This window comes from Solanum lycopersicum, chromosome 7 (genome assembly GCF_036512215.1).
Source record: "Solanum lycopersicum chromosome 7, SLM_r2.1".
Lineage (NCBI taxonomy): Eukaryota > Viridiplantae > Streptophyta > Magnoliopsida > Solanales > Solanaceae > Solanum > Solanum lycopersicum.
In genome coordinates this window covers 53,125,538-53,150,303 of record NC_090806.1, presented here as the reverse complement: position 1 = coordinate 53,150,303, position 24,766 = coordinate 53,125,538, and the positions used below count along the sequence as shown (strand labels likewise).

At 34.5% G+C, this 24,766-nt stretch overlaps 1 protein-coding gene across 1 annotated transcript; it reads left to right on the top strand.

The window, feature by feature from the left end:
- The first annotated feature begins 6,421 nt into the window (after nucleotides 1-6,421).
- On the top strand, nucleotides 6,422-23,427 carry LOC101263623 (telomere repeat-binding factor 4). The gene is made up of 6 exons (XM_004243696.5): nucleotides 6,422-6,788; nucleotides 9,939-10,153; nucleotides 10,591-10,675; nucleotides 11,596-11,679; nucleotides 22,419-22,695; nucleotides 22,793-23,427. The coding sequence occupies exons 1-6, from the start codon at nucleotides 6,639-6,641 to the stop codon at nucleotides 22,825-22,827; spliced, it is 846 nt and encodes a 281-aa protein (XP_004243744.1). The 5' UTR covers nucleotides 6,422-6,638; the 3' UTR covers nucleotides 22,828-23,427.
- Nucleotides 23,428-24,766: the final 1,339 nt, after the last annotated feature.

Genomic DNA, 24,766 nt, shown 5'->3' with positions numbered 1-24,766 from the left:
ATGTAGGCGGCTTAATACAAAAGTCTCGGTCGTACCCTTTTTCAACTCTATATCGCTTCAATTGATCCTACTGATATCTCTCGTCGGTCGAAAAAATCGGCTACTAAGTTAACGTTGGTTGCTTGACAATTCATTCTTCATTCTCAATCAACCAACGGGCAGCTGTTGACACCCAATTTTGGCCGACCTTTAACCACTTTTAGGAATACTATTCGATTAAATACGTATTTAAAGTTTAAAATTTTAGTCGATTTTTTCTTGAAAATTATATATTTTAGTATCGTTCACTTAATAAAATTATCGTAAATATTATGATATTTTAAAATTATTAATGAATTTCAAATGTTTTAAAAATTTAAATGATTTTCAATTATATAAAAAAGTATTTTAATATATGTAGTATTTCAATTAAATAGTAATTCCTATACTTTCCTTAAAATTATTTAAATCTTAATCCATTCTATTCTAATTTCTTTCAATTCTAGCCACTCCAATTCAAAATTTATTTCAATTATAACCATCCTCTTCCTTTCAATTCTAGTCGACTTTATTACAATTTTAGTCATTTCAATACTCCAATCAATTTGATTTTTATTTTTTTTTCATTTTTAGATCTCATCCATCCATCTTAAAAAATAATTCCTATATCTAATCCTAACCCTCCATCTCTATATAGTCTAACGGTTGAGATAAACTTTTTTTCAATCTCTCTTTTAACACCTAAAGACCCAAAACCTAAAATTTTAACTTATTCTTCTCCCTCCTCTTCCTCTCCAGCCGCCTCCCCTCTCCCTTCTCTCTCCCTCTCCTCCATTTTTTCCGGCGAAGGAGACAAATGGACGGGAACACCAAGCAGCACCGCTGCTCTCCCTTCCTCCCCTTCTCCCTCTCTCCAACTTGTTCTCTTCCTCCCCTTCTCCCTCTCCCCTCGCTACTCCTCCCTCTCTCCATTTTTTCGACCAGCCATCCTCCTCTCCTCTCTCCCTCCATTTTAGCCGGCAAGGATGGCTTCCAGGCACCCCCCCGTCTCTCTCTCTCTCCTTCTTCATCAAACGTCACCAGCTCTCCTCCCATCTATCTTTTTCCGGCAAGGGCCAGCAACTGCTGGCCGCCTGTATCTCTTTCTTCCCTTTTCCCCATCGCTCCTTCTTCTTCCTCTCTCCCTCCTCCCTTCTATATTCTCTCTGGCAGCGAGCTGCCAGGCACCCAATAGCTGCACAAAATCAACAACAGTCCGGCGAGGAGCAGGAAAGTGACTCCGGGTAGCAGCTACGACCAGCAGCAACGAACTTCGGCAAATGACAGCATCTCTAGCGACAACCAGAAGCGCACCATCGGCAAGGAGGAACGTCGCCAGCTACGACAACAACCAGCAGCTCCGGCCGGCTAGAAGCAACAATAAAGCAACGAGCTCCGGTGAGAGCTTTTGGAAAATCAAGTTTGTGAAAATTACGGATCTTTAAAAGATCCATCTGGTGTACATTCTTTTAACATTATCTCATCTTTTGGTAATGTTTGTTCTTTCATTTATAATTTGGCTTGGAATTTAGAATATAAATTTTGTTATGCATATCACCATTAAGGAAGAAAACTTACTGATTAGATATTAAAGTTTTGAATTTAATCGTTTATGGGTTGTTAGTTCTTAAAGTTAGAGTTCTTTAGATTAATTGCAGGCACACATAGTTCTTAACCTTTCCCTTTTAATAATATGATCACCATTTGCTAGTGACAAAATTATAACTTTGAGATCAATTGTATGCATTAAAAGTATTCGTTTCTTATTCGTATATGAGCTAGATTTCTTGACTTATTTGGTTTGCTAATATTGTTCCCTTGATAATTGGTATAGATTGCTTATATATTTTGTAGCATATATTTATTCCCTCTTGATGTAATAAAACTAATAATAACCGGTGAATAATTTTACCTCACTATTTTCCCTCTCTCTTGCTTGTTTAATTGAAAATTGATTAATGAATGCTAAGACGATTTTATCACCTTATATGAATTCGGACAAATCTTATGGGTTGGTGAGGTAATTGTGCCTACTATTTTATTTATTAATGTTAATTGATTGTAATTACCTTTGTTAAAGTTGATTGGATTCTTACTTGTTTTATTTTTGGTAAAATTATATTTTTGGGTTGATATAAAATAAATAAATAATTTTGTTGATTTAGTTTCTCCCTTTTAATAAGGAAAATGTTATATCAATTGATTCATGTTTTCCTTAATTATAACTTGACAGATTTCTTACTTGTCTATTTTGGTAAAAAATAATTTAGAATAAAGTTGTTTTTGGCTCCTCTCTTTAAAGAAAAAATAATATTTTGATTTTTCTTTATTTAAGGAAAAATAATATTACTTTTTTTTATTTACTTGTTTATATTTGGTAATGAAATTTTTTAAATTTTCTGATTTGATTCTCCTTTATAATAAGGAAAATAGAATATTAATTGGTTCTTAAAAAATATTTGTTTACCTTATTTGTTCCCCACTCTTCTACTATATAAGAGACCCCTTTTGCATTCTTTTCACACATTTACATCTTGAGAAGAATTTACATTCTCCCACTCATCTTTTCATAACAATTTCTCATCATTCATTCACTCTATCTTAACACAAGAGCTATACTTGTTAACTCTCTCATTCTCTTACTATTCATATTATTACTATTCTTAAACAAACAAGTTTTTGATAACTTTGAAGTGCTACTTTGCATTTATTCGAGTAAAGGTTGAATTAACTTGATCTCGTTGCTACCATTTTCTTGCTTAATTGGTTAGTATTCTTAGCTAACATTTTACTATCGGTCAGCCTTCCATTATTCTTTAAAATTTTGTTTTGTATTATTGTTGTGTGTTGAGAATAAAGGAAAGCACTCCTTATCTTTTCCCCTGTGTGTTGATATGTTTATGCTTATGTTTTGTCCTTTATATTTCTTATGTTTGTTGTTTATATATGTATATATGAGAGTAATTGGTTAATGTGAATACCTTACATCACAATCTTTCTTCCATTGTATATGTGTTACCTTACTTATTCTAGCAGGTTTTGGACTCAAAGTTCAAGATGATGAAGAGTGTCTTAGAAGAAATTTCAGTCAGAGCTTTATTTGTTTTAATATTGTGTATATTTTCATATGTTATTTTTATTACAAATATGTGTATAACTCTAAAGCAACTCTTATATATGAAACAATTTGGGGGATCGCTTAAGGAGAGGGGAAGTTGTTTGTTAATCATATTTTATTTGCAAATTTGTTTGCATTAGAAAACATGCGCATAGGTTTGTAAATTATTTGACAATTTTTTTTATGTGATAAAGTAATTTTAGATCTAGCCATAAAAAAATCATTTCATGCATTTAATAAATTACCTGGTTTTTGAATATATTTCATAGTAAAATCTTTGCATTTAATAAATTTACTACATTAATGTTCTACTAGTTTTTCTTTTTACAAAGTTTTGAAACTTTTTTAAAAAGTCATCGTTCAATCCTCTAAAATTTTGGATTGATTATGACATTGTTTACTTTTAAAAATAAATTGTAAGCACTATCTCCTAACCTATCGTTAGTGGGAAAGTCAAAGGAATTATGAGGTCTAGTTCCAATTTTTAAATTAAACCGATGCGTCTCCGGAAGTACCACCTACCCATGATTTTTAATTATTTATATGTAAATATTCATGTGCCTATATGCAAACTAAATCTTTTAAATCATTTTCAAAAATATACACTATTGTTATTTTTTTAAGACCGACCTCAAATCAAAATTGTTTCTATGGTGGAGGAGCGCGATTAACAATATCGTGGCATCACCCTTAAAAAGAAACAATTATTTCTTTAAAATAAAAATTCCTATTCAAAACTTGCTCAATTTTCAAAGCTTTACTTTCACATATGTTATTCTTGTTTGGTGTAGCATAATAAATTAAATCGAGCTATCTTCTATATCTTGTGTGCATATTATGTCTTCTTGTTTATCTTTTTATTAATTGCTTGATATTTGCAATATTTGTTTACCACATAGATCGTATGCTCAAATAATAAATAATTGAAATAGTCTTAATCGTTTAGCAATTTATTTGGAGTAGATTAAAATAAAAATAATAAAATTGTTTGCTTATTTATTTGCCTCTTTGTTTTGTCCTCTCGCTTATTTTTAAATTTTATTTAATGTTTATTTATTGTTATCACTTAGTTTTGCATGCTTAAATAATTACTTAAAAAACAATAAGTTTATTTCTCAATTGTTTAATATCTTATCACTTAGACTCGCATATTAACATTAATTAAAATAATAACATGAGTTATTTGTTAAATTTGTTTATAACATAGTTGCGTGTGTCAAAATAAATGAAAATGAGTTTGTTTGTTTATTTATTGCTACCTCCTAGCCTTGCATGTTTAAATTAACTAAAAAAAATAATTGCTTAATCTTATGTCATCACTTAGCAAGTATATTATTAAATAATAATAAAGTGACCTTGATTGCTACTTGTAACCCCCACATAGATTGCATGAGATACGGCTGGGACCTACATTTGTGGACCTCGAGGGATGCCTAACACCTTCCCCTCGAGGTAATTTGAACCTTTACCCTGATCTCTGGCTCGTTGACCTTAGCTAGACTTAGATAGGTTATATAGGTGCCCTAACACGCCTTAGTTCGTTAGGTGGCGACTCCAAACTAAAAATCCCAAAAGAGTTGTTAGGTCGTGCACAAACTCATTTTTGCGAAAAATGGGGCGCGACATTCCCTGTGTAATTGGTATATGAAACTTGAGGAGTTTCATGTTGAAGGAAAGATCTCAGGACTGACAAACTCACACACTTAGAAAGTTACTTTTGTACTGATATGGGTGTCAAACCACATGCTATGCCCCTTTTATAGCAATCTTGGCAAACTTTTTAATTTGTATGTGATTTAAAGCAGGTTAAGAAGGGTATGGTGCAAATATTTTCTCAAGTAGCGTTTTGCTTTATGTAATTCTCCGGGTCATTCAAATCAGGTGGTTGTATTTGTGATTTACTAAATTATCCTAGAGTTCAACTTTGGATATTACCATTATTATTAAGTAAAGTTGACTATGTTGTAGTCGGTCCTCATACATCTATTAATTCTGTGGTGGGACATGTATTAATTCAATGAAATAAGATGTTATTTTTTAATTGAAAGATTAATATTAATATGTCATATAATTTTCATGTTGGATCCGTGCTAGCACGGGCAAACACTATCTAGTTTAGCATAGAGCGAGTTAAATAGAAAATGAGGTATATAAATTTTAAAAAATGGATAAATAAAGTAGATGAAATAAGATAGATAAAATAAATATAGGAGAAAATTGATTGTTAACGATAACAATGTCAAAGATTCCTTATGTGTTTAAAAAAATGAATAATTTCATTAATTTTTCGGTCAATCTTCTATATTTAGAAAATAAATAGAGGAGAAGAATATTAATTAAAAAGGACTCCTCACGTGTTTTAAAATGGGCAACTTTCACATATAGCAAATAAAAAATTCATATTTGTATGCTGTAACAAAGTTTGCATAATTGCGCTCCATAACAAACATAGAAACTGTATGATTCGCTATACATATACAGTTGAAGTAAATTGAACGAAGTGTATAAAACAAGAAAGAGAAAGAGACACTTGGGCAGAGAACTGTATAAAAACGAAGTGTATAAAACGAACTGTATTATTATAAGTATATAGAATGATTATATACAATTTGAATTTGTATAAAATGAGAAAGAGAGAAAGACAAAAGAGACTTGACAAGGAATATACAATTGAATCGAATTGTATAAAACGAGAAAGAGAGAAAGGCAAAAGAAATTGGGCAGGGTAGTACTTTTATTGTATAATTATAAGTGTACAGGACAAAAATATATGTACTTGCATGTGTATGTATAATTTTCTCATGCTTTATACAAACAAAAACACAATTTATGCATTTTGCTTCTGTTTGTATAAGTTGAAAGGCGAAGCTAGCGAGCGAGATTTGGGAAAGTGGCGAGCGAGATCTGAAAGAGGGGAGAGGGGAACAAAAATATATGTGTTTATACAATTTTCTCTGCTTTATACAATTAGAAACAATTTTTATACACTTGTGTTTGTATAAAAAATGAGGAAGCGAGCAAGAGATTGGAGAAGAGCGGCGAGCGAGACATTTGAAAGAGAGGCGCTTGACAATTTTTTGCAAATGTTTGCTATGGAGCACAATTAAATCAAACCCTAATTATTCCATTTATTTTAGGTTATTAGTTTGCTATTATATACAATTTTTCCTTTTAAAAAGTGAATAATTTCATTAATATGTTGGATCAACCTTTTAAATTATTTAAATAGATATACTGAAAATGAAGATAAAAGGATTAAAATGAGATAAAATGGCTAAGAAATTTATGTACAAATTAAAATATTTTTGGCCTATGAGATATAAGAGACAAAGTTTTGTCATTTTGTCACAATTAAAGTAGGTAATAAGGTCCAAGTTGAATAAATGATGGTACAGGCGAATGCACACGAAAACCCCAACCGAAAGAAGTGAAAGCCGTCCAATATTTTCGCAGAAAAACAGAGGGTTTAAGCGGCAGTTGGTAAGAGATTTGAGTGTGAGGGATGGGTAATCCAAAGCAGAAATGGACATCGGAGGAAGAAGAAGCACTTCGTGCCGGCGTTGCAAAGCACGGAGCTGGAAAATGGAAGAACATTCAAAGAGACCCCGAATTCAACCACCTCCTTTACTCTCGCTCCAATATCGATCTTAAGGTTTTTTTCTTTTCCTTCCAATTTCCTTTTATTTTTCGTTTCAACTGCCATTACGCAAGTTGTCTACTTGAAGAGTTTAGCTTGATTAATTGATGGTTGATTGTGTTCAATCTGATTTATGATAAACTCGTTTAATGTCTTCCGTTAATGTTGGAGTGCGTGCATATGGTTGATAGGCTATAACCTGTGGAGGAAGTGCATAATTATGACTATCTTATTTCAATGTCCAAAATGGTTGTTTAGTTTTAAGCTTTAGGACATTCGCATAAAAAACATTTTTGTGGGGGCAAAAATCTAGTTCTCCATTGATCATTGATGGGCAAAAAGGTATAGCTTGAGATTGGCATACCAAACTTGGTACATGATTTTTGAGATCAGACTAGTGTAATTTGTCCTACCAAAAACGAGAGCACAAAAATTTGAGGGTAGAATCAGAATGGTTCATGATAAATGAAGCGGGGCTTAGTAGGTTTGATTCTAAAGGATGGTGTGTTCCACCTATCCATATTTACCAACCCCTTAACTTGGCTAGGAAGAGACACATAGGAGGTGAGTTCTTGGTCTTCATTATAGACATGGCTAATGGTTGCAAGTTTGTCGGCAAGTTACTTGGATTATCTGTAGCAAATAGCAATAGGTAATGGTAAAGCCATGATTTGCATCAAGTCTTCGGATCTCCTTAACTTGGTGACTAATTCTCCAAGGAGTTATCCATTCTACCTTGATGCTTTTGACAATGAGCATAGAATCAGTTTCTCCCCCATATCACATTGGAACCATTCCTGCCAAACCATTTAAGTCCATAAAGTAGTGTAACTGCTTCTGCTTGATTGCTGGTCCCTGGACCTACCTTGTTGGAGTAAGCAAACAGGACTATCCCCCCGACTATTCCTGATTATTCCTCCTCCTCCATGTATTCCATCTAAGTGGCTGCCTTATGAGTTCAACTTGACCAATGGTGTGGAGGGTTTGTGCCAGTTTATAACAATGATGCTTTGTTGCTAGAGGTCGGCTTCACAGGCCTGAAATGGCTGCTCCAGCTACTTCCCAGTATAGCATGCCCAAACTGTTTCTTGGTGATTTTCAAAACAGTATTCAGAATATTAGTTCTAGATCTATAAAAGGAAGGTTTCTCTGAATCATATGTGTGGCTACATCTGGCCCTCCACAATTTCCAACATATGATTTGTGGGAGAGTTTTCAAGATGTAACCTGCTATGGGGTTCCTGTGCTTGAAATTCCACCAGCGAAGTAATAGCATCCTCGGGTTCATATTCCTTAATTCAATGCCAAGAGGTGTAACAAAGAAAGTCCATATTCTTCTAGCATGATCTCCAGCATATTAGCAGATTCACAATAATAACAATGATGCTGTAATTAGACACTTTAGCATTTGTGGCTACTCTGTTGTGAGCCGCCCTCCAAGTCAAGAAAGACATCTTGAAGGGAATGTCTTTATGCCCAAATTTAGTTTCCATGGGGTTGGGTCTCTCTTCTTTGTCAAGTATCCCCCCTTACCCCCCCCCCCCCCCCCCCCACAAAGTTGTACCAATAGTATAACAATTCTGTAGAAGAGATGGTCCAGACAGCCTTGTGTCTAGGATAACCTTGAAAATATTGAGAGTAGATAGCTTGTTTTTTTTTATTCTCAACAAGGGGTTGGAAATGCAGTTGCAAATAGGAGGAGGAACTTCATTGAGTCATTAGGTGTATGAGGGAGAGGAGCATGTGAAGGGGACCGCTGTAGGTTTTATGAAAAGTATAAGGAAATGTTAGGTGGAGACTTGAACTTGGGGTGTTTTATGAACTTCATTGCGCCAAAGAATGAAGGAACGTCGAGTATATTGGATTTTAGACCTATTAGTCTGGTAGGAGGCATTTACAAAATTGTCTCGAAAGTGCTTTTTGTATATACTAAAAAGGTTTCACTCCTCATAATGCTTTCGCCAGAGAATGAAGGAAATTCGAGTGTAATGAATTTTAGACCTATTAGTCTGGTAGGAAGTTTTTACAAAATTGTCACGTATGTGCCTTTTAGTATACAAAAACGGTATTGGAAGATGGTGTTCACTTCTCATAATGCTTTTTGGAAGGAAGAGAGATACTAGATGTAGAGTTGGTGGCAAATAAAGTGGTTGATTCCAAGAAGATTAAAGTAAATTGGGAATTTTATGTAAGTTGGATCTTGAAAAAGCTTACGATCATGTGAATTTAGAATTTTAAGTATATGGCATGGCTTGTCAACAGGATTTTCCCAATTGTTTATAATATTTTTTTTGAAACTGGTGAGATTGTATTCTTCAATATTAAGGGCATGCTGGTTCTACTAAAAAGTGTCAGTTACAAGCTTCCTATCAAATCTATAATCTGGTTTGTTATCTACTATACACAATTGTTTACACCAAAAAAGTAAGGATACTATACAATTCCATTTGACCTTGTGAATAGAATTAGATCTTTTTTCAAAACATTCCTTTCCTTCCAAACTGACCACCATATACATGATGGTATTAACCTCCACCATCTCCTTTGGCTCTTGCTGCCTCCTCTCATTACCCAGCTCTTCAGCAACTCTGATGTATGTTCTGGCATTGTCCAATTCAGATTTGAAATGCTACGAAATAAATTCTAGACTTGCTTGGTAAAGTTACAGTGCAAGAAAAGGTGATTGTTTTTTTCTCCTTTCAAGTTGCACAAAAAGCATCTGGGAACCATTTGTCTACCCTTCTTCTGTAATACTTCATGTGTTAAACAAGCCCTCTTTATCACTAGCCAGGTGAAACATTTTACTTTTGTAGGAATGTCCCCCTTCCAAAAATAGTTCCATTGATGGTTTGGATCTCCTGCCATCAGTTGGAGACCTCTTTTGTTGGCACTGCTAACTGTATAAAGACCATCATTTTTGTGCCTCCATAGCATCCTGTCTGTGGCATTTGTAAAAAAGGAAATTTTGGAAGTTTGGCCAAAAAGGTTGTCTATCTATTAGCTTAATGCTTCTAAGTTGTAAATCCCTCTGCCACTTAGTGCCTTTGTGGAATGAAGAAGTTAATTTGAATGGTTTATGAGAATCGTGTTGTCTTCTTCCATTCTACTGTACTTCCAGTTTTTCCATTTTCTCTCATTAACTTTTTGGCATTGTATTTTATATAGGATAAATGGAGAAATTTAAATGTTAGTGCCAATGGGCAAGGACCAAGAGATAAATCAAGGACACCAAAAGCGAAGGCTAATCCTGATGCTGCAGCAGCTCCATTGGCCATCACATATGCCCCTCTTTCTTCCACTCTAGTTCCACAAGATGCATCAGCAGACACTGTTATGGAAGATTCTTCAAAATGCGCACTAGATGGAAAAACTGCCTCAAAGTTTGTCTTTTTGAATTTCTTTTTCAAATTGTTGAATATGCCAGGAAATGAGACTTGTCAAATCCATATCCTTCCGAGTTAACGAATGCATTTCCTTCAGACTTTTTAACTTAAATCACAGTGATGTGGGAAAAGATAATTGGTAGTTGTTATTCTTTGAATTGTATAAAGTGCATCAATATGGTAATCTATTGACTGTTGATTCTGGCTTGGAACAATTTGGTCTGATATGGATAGACGGGCACAAAGATGGACACTAGCCAAATGAAGAGTCTTGTATCTCAGATTGACCTTATTAGAAATCTTATGATTAAAGCTAATCATTTCATTTCTTGGTATCTTAACTGAGTACCTCTTTGAGTTCTCTTCTTTTTCCTCTTTGTTCCTTGTAATTCTGTTTTTGTTTTCTTGAAATAATATTATTGCATTATTCTTAGGTACAATCAAATGATATATGATGCACTTTCAAGTCTAAACGAGCCAAATGGATCTGACACAAGCAAACTTGTTAACTTCATTGAGGTATACAGAGACATCACTACACTTTCTGGTCTCTCTTTTGCTTTTCTAGCCATCTAGGAGGTACTTGACACTTTCACATACCCCTTGCCAATCATACAGAGTGTTACTTATGGTTGAAATCCAGGCAGAGACAAAAAAACCTAGGTCGTTTCTTCCCATTTGTCCCATTAATGGTGGGTAGAGTTACCTATTACTTGCCACTTGGTACCTGTTGCTGTCCTGTGGAATTAGTTTAGGTGCGCGCAAGCTTGCCCGGACACCATGGCTATCAATGAAAACAGTCTGTTTACTTATATTTTACTAGAAGCATTATGATTTAGGCAATCACTGTAATTTTGACCATTGACCAGAAAGGAATTTTAAGTTTTCCATAGGTAAATAAGAGTAAAAAAATGTGATCATCAATTGGATGCCAATATTCTATGAAATAGCTACAGTTCCAATGTCATTAATATGACAATTTGACATATATAGGAGATGGAGACTTTATTTTTGTTGTGTTTGTGTTTTTATTTACATCTATGTCTTCATCATCATACTTGAAAGGCATGACAGATAGAATGTACTTACCATCCTGCAAGATATCCAGGTTCTCTCCCTCAGTCCTTGAGGCAAACAGAGCTAGTATTCATTCCAGGAAAAAGGAAAATATATCAACTTTGATTAGTGAAACATAACTAAAAGCTCAAGGAAATAAAGTCAATTTGGTTAATAAGCAAAAGAAAAAAAAATGATTCACCCATAGCCTAATGAGAAATAGTTGCAGACTGACTGCAGAAGTATGTCAAGGTGTTTAAAATTTGAGTTCCAGTACTTCCAATAGTTTTCTTTTGTCTGACAGAAATAGATATCACATAATTGCAGAACTATGCAATAGATAACTGAAGTGGGCATTTCTTATTGTTCTGTATCTACTGCAGCAAAGGCATGAGGTGCCCCAGAACTTTAGAAGGCTGCTGAGTTCTAGGCTGAGGAGGCTTGTTCAACAAGACAAACTTGAAAAGGTTACCTTATCTTTTTTACACTTATCAGCTGGATTACTGATTAACAATTGCTTTTGCAACTTCTTTTGTTTCCAAAAGGCTAGTCCAAATTATTGACATGATAAAATGTGCATGCTTGTTCACCAAGTTTTCTTAGAACTATAAATAAATGTGTCCAAGTAGAACCCAGTCGTGAGCACCCTCATAAAACTAATAGCTTTGTGAAAGGAGTACACAAAATTTTTGTTTCCAGTGTCCAGATATTTGAGTCTGGTGTAGTAGCACAATTAAGGTCACAATCAACAAGTTGTCTGTCACACCCCAAGTTGGTGGTGAGGTAGACCATGCTCTATATGAGCACATTAACCTGATATATATACTGAAGTAACTGAACCATATGACATAACCCAGTCAGAACGCACGTGAAAGATACAATTGGTAAGTTCTAACAAAACAGCTGTAAGTACATAAAGGGCAACTAAGCTTCAAAAGTATGCTTGGCAATATAGTCCACTGACATATAAAACTAAAAGTACCTAGATAACTCTATGAAGCCTCTTCTAGAATCTGATAACTGAATACTTATCGGGACAGGGCTCCGACCTACCCAAACTGTACATATACATCAAAAGAGTATCTAGACTCAACTTGGCTCCAGATAGAAATGGAACTCATCAATCAACAGCTGAGTGTCCGAGAAGATGCAGTAAGGTGGTCTGCTATCCTGTGCATCTAAACCTGCATTGTGAAATGCTGTACTCCCCGGAAAAAGGACGCAAGTACACAATGGTATTTGTATGTAAGCAGACTGAATAACATGAAATAACTGGAAAGCTCATAAGAGAGAGCTGAAACATAGCCTACTGAAGGCATTTGAAAGCTTAAGCCAGAGTAAGAGTCATTCTATCGTGATTGTAACGTCTGAATTGTTCTTTAGACTTGGTTTCATTGGTTCTATATACTTAGGGGTCGTTTGGTAGAAAACTAGAAAACTAGATAACGCAAGGATTAGTAACACATGATTAGTTATGCAGGGATTAATAGTGCTGGGATTAGTAATGCAGAGTATATTTTTTTTATCAAGTGTTTGGTTCATTGCTTCCCAACTCATCTTATGTGTGTTTGGATTTAAACTGCACAGAAAACTTCTATCTAATTATACCCTTGGATTATTATGAGATTTTCTATTTTTTTTAACCAGGCAAGGTAGATAATTGTCGGACAATATTATTTTTCTATGGCTTCCTAACTAGCTAGAAGAAGAACAATTTGTTGTCATATTTGCTATTTTCTCACTTGAATTCATAGAGGGTAATAATTGTCATCTTAATAAATTAATCACTTAAGAAAACATTAATTTTCAATTTAGAATAGATAGACCATTTCCGAAAAGATGAAAAACAATAGTAAAATCGAATAAATCATCTACATTTATACATAAAAATTGCAAGTTGTAATTTTAATCTGTATGCAATTTATAAATTGTTAAAATTACAAATAATTAGAAACCACATATAAATCAACAAAATAACATATTCAATTAAGATCACAACCGTCATGTGGTCATATATTTTCCTTTTCAATTAGTAAATGTTAGACAACTCACATTTTAAATATTATATTGACATGAATTGCATTTGTTTATGGGAAAAGGGTTAAAAATACCCCTCAACTTACGTTTATTGTTTAATTTTACCTTCTTCACTAAAATAAAGTTAATTTTACCCCTCCCGCTACTAATTTCACCAAATTTACCCCTCATTAGAAGGAATCCCCAAAATTTACTCAAATTGACCCGAATTTTTTTTAAAAAATTATTCCCTATTTTAACCCAAAAACCCAACCCCATTTAAAATAACCCGGTTAACTCTATTTTACACATTCTCCCAAATTTACTTTACCCATTTATCCATAAGAAGAGGTTCCACTAGAATTAAGTTAAATTCACACATGAAGATTCGTGTCTGGTCCTCCATAGCATCCGATTTACAATTCAGGAAATTCAAAACTTGCGAAATATTAATTGATTATAGTTATCTAAACACTGAGAAATAATCAAAAGTTAGTGCTAAAACTACATGATAACCAAGGAAATTATGACAAGACAGACACAACATCATCCATACCATGCATATAATTCACATTCTGAAGCAAATTAAATGTAGCATTGTTGTTTCACACATCAGACAAACTATTAGTCAATTGTTTCTAAAAGAGAAGTGTTCATTTGCCTTCTAGTAAATCAGACCCAACAACTAAATACAATATAATCTAGTGTTGAAATAAAAGAAGACAGAACACACCAACAAATATTTCCAAGTTTCCTGCAATAAACAAAACTGCATCTAGGTGCAAGTGTTAAAACGGTGGTCACATTCACACACTTCACTAGTAGACACATGTTGTTCAAGATTCATCTCAAATTGCAGTTCATTTTCAATACTTGTTTGGTCAAAGACTAAATTTGTGAAACGAATCTTCATGTGTGAATGGAGGACCAGACACGGATCTAAATGTGTGAATTTCACTTAATTCTAGTGGAGCTTCTTCTTATGGGTAAATGGATAAAGGAAATTTTGGGAGAATGGCTAAGATAGGGTTAACAGGGTAGTTCTAAATGGGGTTGGGTCATTGGGTTAAAATAGGAAATAGGGTTTTTTTAAAAAAAATTTGGGTTAATTTTGGAGATTCCATCTAATGAGGGATAAATTTGGTGAAATTAGTAACGCGAGGGGTAAAATTAACTTCATTTTAACCCGACGGTAAAATTAAACAATAAACCAAAGTTGAGGGGTATATTTAACCCTTTTCCCTTTATTTATCAACAAACAACCCTCTTAATGGTGGAGACTAATACCATCATGCATATGGTGGTTAGTGTGGAAGGAAAGGAATGAGAGATGTTTTGAAGATAGATCTAATTCCATTCACAAAGTAAAATGGAATTGTTTGGTATCTTTACTTTTTTGGTGTAAACATCCCTTTATAGAAGATGTAGATCAATTATAGAATTAACAGGGAGCTTGTAATTTTGGCTAGGGCTGTAAATTTTTTGAAGGTGGCCAGCATGTCCTTAATGCTGAAGAATACAACTTTACCGATGTTAAAAAAAACAACTCTCTAAATAATAAAATTTGTAAGCTAATTTATTTAAGTAAATTTACTAGTTCATATATATAAAATATAAAATCAAGAAAATAAATAAAATGATTTAAGGGATATTTTTGTCTTTACATAGATAATCCCATGGTATTAAATCCAATGTATTACTAATACCACCAAATAGAAGGTATTAGTGATACATCCTATAATACCACGTAGGATGTATAACTAATTCATGAATTAGTTATACTTTAGGCCCAAAAATTCTACCAAACATAGTTCTAATTAATATACATAACATAAGAACTATTTCTCCAATATACATAACATAAGAACTATTTCTCCTAACACGTCCTATCAAACGACCCCTTGGCTTACTCTGGATCTTTGTACCCAGCTGATCTTTTAGCCTCTGAAAATATAGAACATGTTAACTTCAAGTGATCTTGCAAATAGCATAAACATCTGAATCTCACAATATACCTACTGAAAACATACTGAACTTGTAACATACAAGACACATGACTTTGTTAATAACTACCGTGTAGCTCGAGGCAAATTGATCAGTATGCTAAGTTCTTGTGAATCCTGAAAGCATTAGCTAAATCTGGATCCTTACGCTTAACTTATTTCTGCTGTTACACCTTATAAGTCATTTAGCTTAGTTCTTTTGGATCTGCATTCTTAGCTTGTTGGAGACTTTATTCTAACCTACTTCTTTAGTCTTTGAAATAGTAATCAGTATTACTATGGGCACTTCTTGGTGGCTAGTGATTTAACACAAAATCAACGGTAATATGGCCACGTCTAGGGACCTAAAGATATATTGTGGCCACACTGATGGCCTGAAGATATCTTCTAGACACACTAGGGGCATCGTGACTTCACACAATATCATATATGTGGCCGCCTTTGGAGCCTCGTGACTGTACATGCTCAAGATGTGTCATGCGTGAGCAGAGGGGCATGTGGTTTTTGTTTGTTAGGAGTTAAGTGAGTGATGCCCATCATGACCATAAAACTCCTAAGCTGTTGGAAAGGTATTGGCAACAGTGGATGAAACGAATTTTGGTGGAGAACTTTCCCAGCATGCATATGATGAAGTCTTTTTATTACTCAACTTTCCTTATTAGAATTATTCGACATGAACAAGTCAATACCCATCACCAGATCCCATTACTCCCCAACACATACAATAGGGAAATGTGAGATTCTATATTCTTAACAAATGTCAAGAAGTCCACTTGCCTCAATCAATCAAACAACCACTCTGGGACTTGAGCTTTTCCTTTTCTTTGGGTCTCCAAATTAATGCACTCTATTTGAATATTGTATCACAGTAAGAAATTGAATCTAACAACACCCATATCAAGTCTTTGAAACCAGGGTCAAACTGACCCCAAAGACCCAATTTTGGAAATGAGGTTTAAATCTAGAAATCTATACAAAATTGCGTTACCCAAAGAATTTGGAAAGCACTAGTGAAAATTATTTCGAAATCAGAGTTGAATCAAGCCTTACATCATCAATTTATCCAAAACCTTAAACCTTTTCACAAACCTTCAAAGTTCAAATTTGGGATCAAAACTTCAAAACTTAAGTTAATTCATCAAAATCATTAATTAACTAATGCACAAAGGAGTTAGAGAGTAAGTCACCCAATCGATAAATCTTGAAAAGTCTCTTTTAAATCGCCTAGACCGAGCTTACTAATCATAAATATGGTGAAATGGGGATGAAATTCCGATTTTAAGAAGACATTCTTCCCAAATCTCAAGTGCTCATTGCGACCACAATGAGTAAATTAGTCAACTCATTTAAGTTGACACCCCATGCAATCGCGATGACCTGACCACACTAACCTTATGCGATCGCAATGGTAGCTCATGCGACCGGAATCACACAAAAACAACCCCACGCAATTGCGGGAGATGGTCTTGCGATTGCAGTGACCAAATAATAATGCACCAGATTCAGTAAACCAACTACATCACAACAAGACAATTGTCAAATGGACCCTTGGAATTCGTCCGGAACCCCAAGTACAAAAATTAGATATGCGACCCAACTAAACTTGACGATTCACACTCAATGGAACCATCGAAACACGAATTTGAAAAATGAACTAACACCTCACTTAGGCCTAAAATCATCCGACAAATTCAGTGGAATTGTAAAAATATGATTCGAGCATCCGAACTCTGGATGTTGACCAAAGTAAACTCTTAGTCTAAAATCACCAAAATTTCCCACTCAAGGGCTAAAAAACCCCGAACCTAAAACCGATTATTCTCCTTGACTAAAAAAGACCAAGCTACCCTTTGGACCTCCAAAAAATCAACAAGACCTCACCTAGGCCTAACATCATCCCCGAAATTCAATGGAACTGCCGAAATGGTCAACATTTGGAGTTCAGAGAATTTTGTACATCGAGATTCGGTTCCATTGTTTGGGAAGCGAGAAGTGGAAAAAAGCAACAAGGGCACACTTTTTTCAAATAAAGTGATATTTAGTATAAAAAAAATAGAAGTAAATAACTGAATAGAGGGAACATATTCTTAGATGAAAAATTAATTAGGTAGTCAGTAATCCTCACAAGTCATCACATATAAAGAAAATGCTTAACCAAATCATAAAAGATCAAACTCCTATTCATCACCGTGACATTGAATAAGAAATCCAACTTACTACAAGCAAAAATTGAAGAGTAACTCAGTAACAGAACGACAAAAAAAGCTAAGGGAAAAATATATAGAGAAAACAGAGCAGCAGCCAGCAAAAAAAAACAGAGTATAGGCATTACAGACAAAGCAGCAGTAACTCAGTCACAGAACAACAATAAAATATAGAGACAAAACATAGCAGCAGCCAACAAAACAAAAAAAAAGAAAAAACCAATGCAACAGCCGACCAAAGAGAAGAGAAGAAGAGAAAAAAACAGAGCAGCAGTCGACTATAGAGAAGAGAAAAAACAGATCATTAGTTGACAAAAGAGAAGAAGAGAAAAAAACAGAGCAACAGTCGACCAAAGAGAAGAAGAGAATAACAGGGCAATAGTCGACCGAAGAGAAGAAGAGAATAAGAGGAGAACTAATCTGTAGGGTGTAGCATAAGTCACAACAATCGACCAACGAGGGAAAATAATTGGAAAGATGTAACCCAAGTATATTTACAGAAACTAAAAAAATATAAAACCTTACAGATTTTTTTTTAAAAAAACCTTAACACGCACTTATCTCATTTAAGCGAGCTTTTGTCACTTCTGCTTTAAGCCTGCTTCTCGCTTTGCCTACTGAAGCACGCGCTTTTTCAGCAGTGCCTCGCCTCGCTTCGCGCTTTAAGCGCGTTTTGGTCGCTTTTCACAATACTGCCCAAACTTCCTACTGAAGGGCTCAAAAACCCCCGAGTCTTAAACTGACTATTCTCCTGGATATACTTCCACATTCCGGGACTGATAGAACTGACAAGATTTCATGCTGAGACTTGAAACTCCAATTGATACCAAAAAACTCCTTTTAAACACTTAGACTGTTAGAATAGGAATATGTTTGTATAATTTTGTTGAAATAGGAATAGGTTTATATAATTGTATTAGAATAGGAATATGTTTATACAATCCTATTAGAATTGGAATATGTTTATACAATCATATTAGAATAGGAATAGGAATGCTAATTAGTGTCCTACTTAATAAAGGACTATATTCTAGGGTCTATAAATAGGGTTTATGTAATAATGTAAACACAACAACTATTCAATAATATTCTTTTCCTATATTTCTCACGTGGTATTAGAGCTTCTACGAAGAAAATCAAAGAGTTTACACTGCCGACGGGCGGCTATTACTCATATATACGCACGTTCGGCTAATGATTATGTTAGCAAAAGTTGGTTCGCCGTGTATCCTTCTTGTGACTATTTTCTTATATCTAATTGTGTAGCACCGCTCCATCATTCCGGTGACTACTTTTCATATTTAATTTGTGTAGCACCATGACATCCTTTTGGTGACTACCTTTTTTTTGCATGTCTTATTTGCATAGCACCATGCATCTCTCCGGACTACTTTTCATATTTAATTTGTGTAGTACCGTGGGTCTTTCTTTTGAACTACTTTCTCATAGCTGAGTTGCATAGCGCCGTGTTTTTTTTGGTCGTGTTCGAGCCTACCCATATTATTTGTCTTTTTCAACGAGTTTGTTCCATCAATTCAAACTTTCCAATTTAATTTCTATTTTCTAGTTGGGTCGTGACATCATTCCGACCCTACCTATATAAATTTATTCCTTAGATTGTGACTACTTTTAGCCATCAAATCTAATACTCTGGCAGAGCATGTTTCAACTAGTTTTTCAGTGACTTGTTTAATATCAACTCATCTATTGATTCCAACATGATCCATATACTTATACTAGGTTTTGAGCACTTTGTTGCTCAGGGGGAGGTTAGTAGTCTTGTATGTCGATTATGTGAGTTACTCTATAGTTTGAAGCAGTCTTTGCAGGTTTAGTTTGGAAAGTTCAACACAAGAGTTTATCTCTATGTTTACTGACATTATGCATCAAATCTAGTATTTAATGAGAATACAAGCTCATTGAGATTGACTGTCAATTTTGTGAAGTCGACTAATCAACTTGCGGATATCTCACCAAGCCCCTCATCGGTCCTCATATTAGTTACATTTATAACAAGCCAGGTACATGAATTGTATGCCTTAGCTTGAGGGATAGTGTTAGAATAGGAATAGGTTTATACAATCCTATTGAAATAGGAATAAGTTTAGACAATCCTATTAGAATTGGAATAGTTTTATACAATCCTATTAGAATAGGAATAATGTTGAGTCAATCATATTAGAATAGGAATAGAAATACTGATTAGTATCTTACTTGATAAAGGAATGTATTCTAGGGTCTATAAATAAGGTCTCAATGTAATAATATAGACACAACAACAATTCAGTAATATTCTTTTTCACTATTTCTCACAGAGACCTTCCAAAATTCAAAATTTCCAAAAATCACAACTTTTCAATGAATTTTTACTCGGGAAAACTTCAGCAGGCATAAAATGGTAATTTCACAAAAAATATTCAAAATGACTTTTCGGTTCATTACATTAATGTATTGACAAACGACATCTCATGTAAGAGGAAGCCATGATTGATCATAAGAGCTTAGCTCACTAGGACCGATGCGTACTAGGCACACATGCACTCATGAAGCATATAGCACTTGGGCACATAATATGTTATAGATCCTTGAGATCAATATAGGCTACAAGGCCTTGGGATAATCGTCTGTCTTCTTCACATGATTTAGGTCCCAGTTGCTCACGGGATATTTACCTGTCTTATAATGCATGATTTTGCCACATTGGGCTCACGGGGCATCACCCGACTTATAGTGCATTATCAAGTATTTTGTGGCCACTCTGGGGCCTAACTGCCTAGGTAGATGGGCCAAACAAAGGCATACTACATGTAAGACCGATTATTAACATTGTGGATTACCTCACCCTACTCACTATAACCCTAATGTATAAGGCAATAGACATGATCATTAAGCTTGTTACATTAGGAACTATGTTTGTTTAGCTTGTTACACTAGGAATTGATTTGTTAAGCTCGATACACTAGGAACTGATTCGTTAAGTTCGTTACCGTAAGACCTGAATGCGTAAGCTTGTGATAGTAGGAACTGATTTGTTAATACACTTAGACGCGCGGACTCTTTACTCTTGATGCTGCACTCGTGTCGGATTCTCCAAAAAATACACTACTTTTGGCGGATCCGACATGCATTCGTTGACATGTTTGAAGAGTCCGAACAACATAGTTAATACATGTCATAATCATCTCAATTTAGAGGAACTAGAAACATATGACATCGAAGTTGAGGTTTTAGCCTTAAATACCTCAATATCTGAATGATTTTGAAGACTTGACCCTTTGGGACGTTAATCTACAATGAAGGTGCATAATAACCTAATGTTAGCAGCTAATCACAAGTGTGGCACATGACGGGCAGCAAGCCCATACAGCCCTCAAACAGCTGGTGTATCGCCACACCCTCCTTTTCCACCTCAATGCAACAACACTTGACCCTTCTCATGAGGTTGCCCACACTCCCCCATCAACATAGTTGATAAAACATCCCCATAACCCCTCTATACAATAGGAAAAACTTTAACTCACTATCCCTGATCACCATCGTATGATTAATCAACATATTTAGAATTTCTCCCTTGAACTCATAGACAGGGGGAGACGGAAAGGGGAAGATACCTTACCTCAATTGATGAAGATTCTGCCTCTTTTACTTTGGTTCTTCAAGAATAGGGTTGTTTTTCAAATTTTCTTTTGAATCTTTCAAACTTGAACTGGAGAAAAAGACAAGTTCATTTGACAGCTAAGGTGAGAAGATGGGGTGACCTTGGCTGCCAAAGTTCTTTAAGTGCTTCACTTAAATTTCCTTGAGTAAACCTCCAATTTTTGAAGTTAAGAGGAGAGGGGGATGAAGTTTGGGACTGTTTTGGTGAGAAGACCTTGGGAGCTATGAGGGAAATAAGGGGCCGTTGGTCTGGTCGGGAGAGAAAACCAAAGAACCCTGATTATTCTTGATGAAAGATGAAGAGAAAATGAAAAAAAAAAAACTAGACTTTTCAGTTATATATAGCTCCTATATCTTCGCTGCCTCTCTTTCTTATTTTCCTTCAATTTGGGGGCTTTTATTTTAGGTAGCATCACCTTCTTGGGCAAGTATGTGAAACACAGCTTACTTATTTTGTCACATTCCAATTTTCTATCCCAAATCTTATTTCCTTCAATTATTTCTCCCTTCGTCTCAATTTGTACGAGTAAGTTTGACTTGACACGGAGTTTAAGAAATAAGGAAAGACTTCTGAAGGTCTAAAATAAGTCAGAGGTGTTTGTGTGGCTATAAATCATTTCATTAAGGGTAATATGGACATTTCAAAGTTAAATTGTAACCATATATAGATATGTATCATTCTTATTGTGACTGACTAATAAGGAAAGTGAGTCGTATAGATTGGGACAGAGGGAGAACTTAGCATTTGTACACTTCAATACTTAACTTAGGCTCAAATATAACCTTACTTTCCCAAGTTTAAATAATGTGATCGATGTCAACTTAGTCATACTACATATTGGAGGACATGAAGTATTAGATTGTAGTATACTCTGTGCATACACCATAATGTGGCTTTGGTGATGGGCAATTTATGGAGTGAAGTGTTTGCATATTTTGGGCAGAGTTGATCTTCTTTGGTGGGTAGTGTTTTTGGTTATCTAATATGGGTGTTTTCACATACTTCTTCTAGGCCTGTGCTGGTGTTTTTGGTGGATGCTCCTTTGTTTATTTATCTCTTCTAGTTGGTAGATGGGTTTTCGTGATTATCCTTGCTCAATTTATTTTACATCAATAGAAGTGCATCTTCTCCGCAGCTTTTTCTTCTTCTATCACATAATTATCTGTTATAATTTATGGTTTTTGAAACTGGAAACAGAGGACAATCTCAAGAGCTTAAATGAATTAGTTGTATATTTGATGAACCACCGTATACCGCATCCTGATATTTGTTTCAACATAGAACGCGTCTGAATTCTGGCATTTTGTTTGCGACTTCCTCTGCAGATTGAGAATTCCTACAGGATTAAGAAAGAGGTCTTGGAAAAAACAAAGACGGCTGCTACCCCTAAACAAAAGCACGTTGGGCCAAGGCAGTTACCAAATAATGCCTATCTCGGTGACACTGCGGAAGAAGCAGCAATCACTGCTGCCTATAAGGTTGCAGAAGCTGAAAATAAATCATTTGTAGCAGCTGAAGCGGCCAAGGAAGCTGAGAGAGTCTCAAAGATGGAGGAAGACAGTGATAATTCACTACAGATCTACAAGGATATCTTCGACAAATGTATGTTTCTTCCTTATTCATCTTGTTTGTATGTGTTATATTTTAAATTTTGGCTCGTGAGACAGTTGTTTATATCTTCATTTTCTTGCATCAACAGGTTCACATGGGGAGATTGTGCTGCTAACGGCATGATATGGTCTTTCCCCTATTTTGTAAAGTCAGAACCAGCTGTTCAGCACCTCTATAGTAGTACATGTTTCTCGTTGTATCAACTAGTGATATGCAGTCTGTTGTCAGTTTATGTACCAGGGATTATGAGCTATGCACAGATTCTCGCCTCCTATTATGTTGTATTCAATGTAACAACAAAATAGAGGGAGAGAGATTTGATGCTTGTAGACCATGCTCTTTATTCTAGCTGGAAAATTGATAGAGTGCTCTGCTTTTACTTCCTGCTGAGTAGGTTGTGCACTTCAGCATATTTTTCACTTTTTGTAGTTCACTAAGAAATGAGTTGCGTCAAGAGTGGAATCGATGTTTCCATTATCACTGCAATTGCCTGTGTTACTCACTTCAATGCTCTCTATCTCTCCCCGGAGTTATGGTTGGACTCTTGAATGAAGAATTACCTCATATTGAACTTTCCATATGCGGATCTGTACTTGTATATATTTGTTTGCTACAGAACTCTACGGGGAAATCACTATGCAATCACCATTTCAGTTTCCTAATTGAATCTGTATGCGTATGTTTGGTCTTTGATAAATTTATGAAGAGTTCCATGGCAGTAAATTGTGTTTTCTCATGTTTCCAAAGATTGTGATATGCAAATGTTCAGTAGTGCTGATTTTTCCCAGTTATTATTTTCCTGTCGTATTTTTCTTTCAATATAGTTTTGATTACGCCTTTTTTGAGTTGAGGGCTATCAGGAAGATTCTCGGAAAAGAAAACTAGTTGAATTAGGAGTAAGTTTAAGTATATTCTTTTGTTGAACTCTGTGTAATTATATTTGATTTGTTATTAACGAAGTAAAGGTTGTTTCATCACATAAGACTATCTTCAACCCAACATTAAATTTTACATCAAATCCTATATTTGGCGTAAAATTTGGTGTTTCGGCTTGACTAGCCAAGCAGACAAACGATCCTGCATCTTTTTTTATCTCTCCCGCATTTTTATTTGTATAAGTATTTCACATTTACGATGAAATTTATGAAAATTGACCAACCCGTATCAATTTTCACACCAATTTGGTATGTGCAGTGTTACGCCAAATTTGATGTGTGCATAGTGTTACATCAAATTTGGTGTAATACTATTCATCACACCAATTCACTTTTTAAATATTATAATATTATTTCATTTAATATAGGGATAATGCACAAGTACCCCCTTAATCTATGTTCGAAATCTCAGAGACACTTATACTATACCAAGGTCCTAGTGCCCCTTGAACTTATTTTATTAATAATTTTGGAAAAATTACATAAATTAATATATTTAACAAATAATTATTGATTTTAGCGATACTTTTTATTTATTACTATTTATAGCAATATTGTGATAAATCTGTATTATGTATTAAAAGTGAATTATGTATGCAATATATTTGAATTATAATTGTTTTTGAAATATATTATGTTTGCTCGGTAAAAAATTGTCACATTGTATTATAAGTGTATTAAAATGTATGATAAATGTATTATCCATCATTAAAACTTGTATTGTATGTGAATTAAAAAAGGTCAAATAAAAAAAATGTTATTGCTATAAATGGTAAATATTTTTTTATTATAATATATTTATGTAAGTTTCCCAATAATTTTTTACCCCTTTTGGTCTACGTGACACTATCTTGTGAGCCCAAAGCTGATTGACTTTTTTTTTCAAGCTAGTCCCACGTAGACTGAAAAGGGGTAGAAAATTACTTATAAAATAAGTTCAGAGGTAATAGGACTTTAGTACAGTATAAGCGTGTCTCTGGGGTTTCATACATAGGTTGAGAGGTACTTGTGCATTTTCTCTTTAATATATTATAATTAAATCTCTTGTATATTTAATTATTTTTTATGTAATATTTTTATAATATTAATTTTCGATATAAAATTTATTTTTTTTATAAATTTATTTT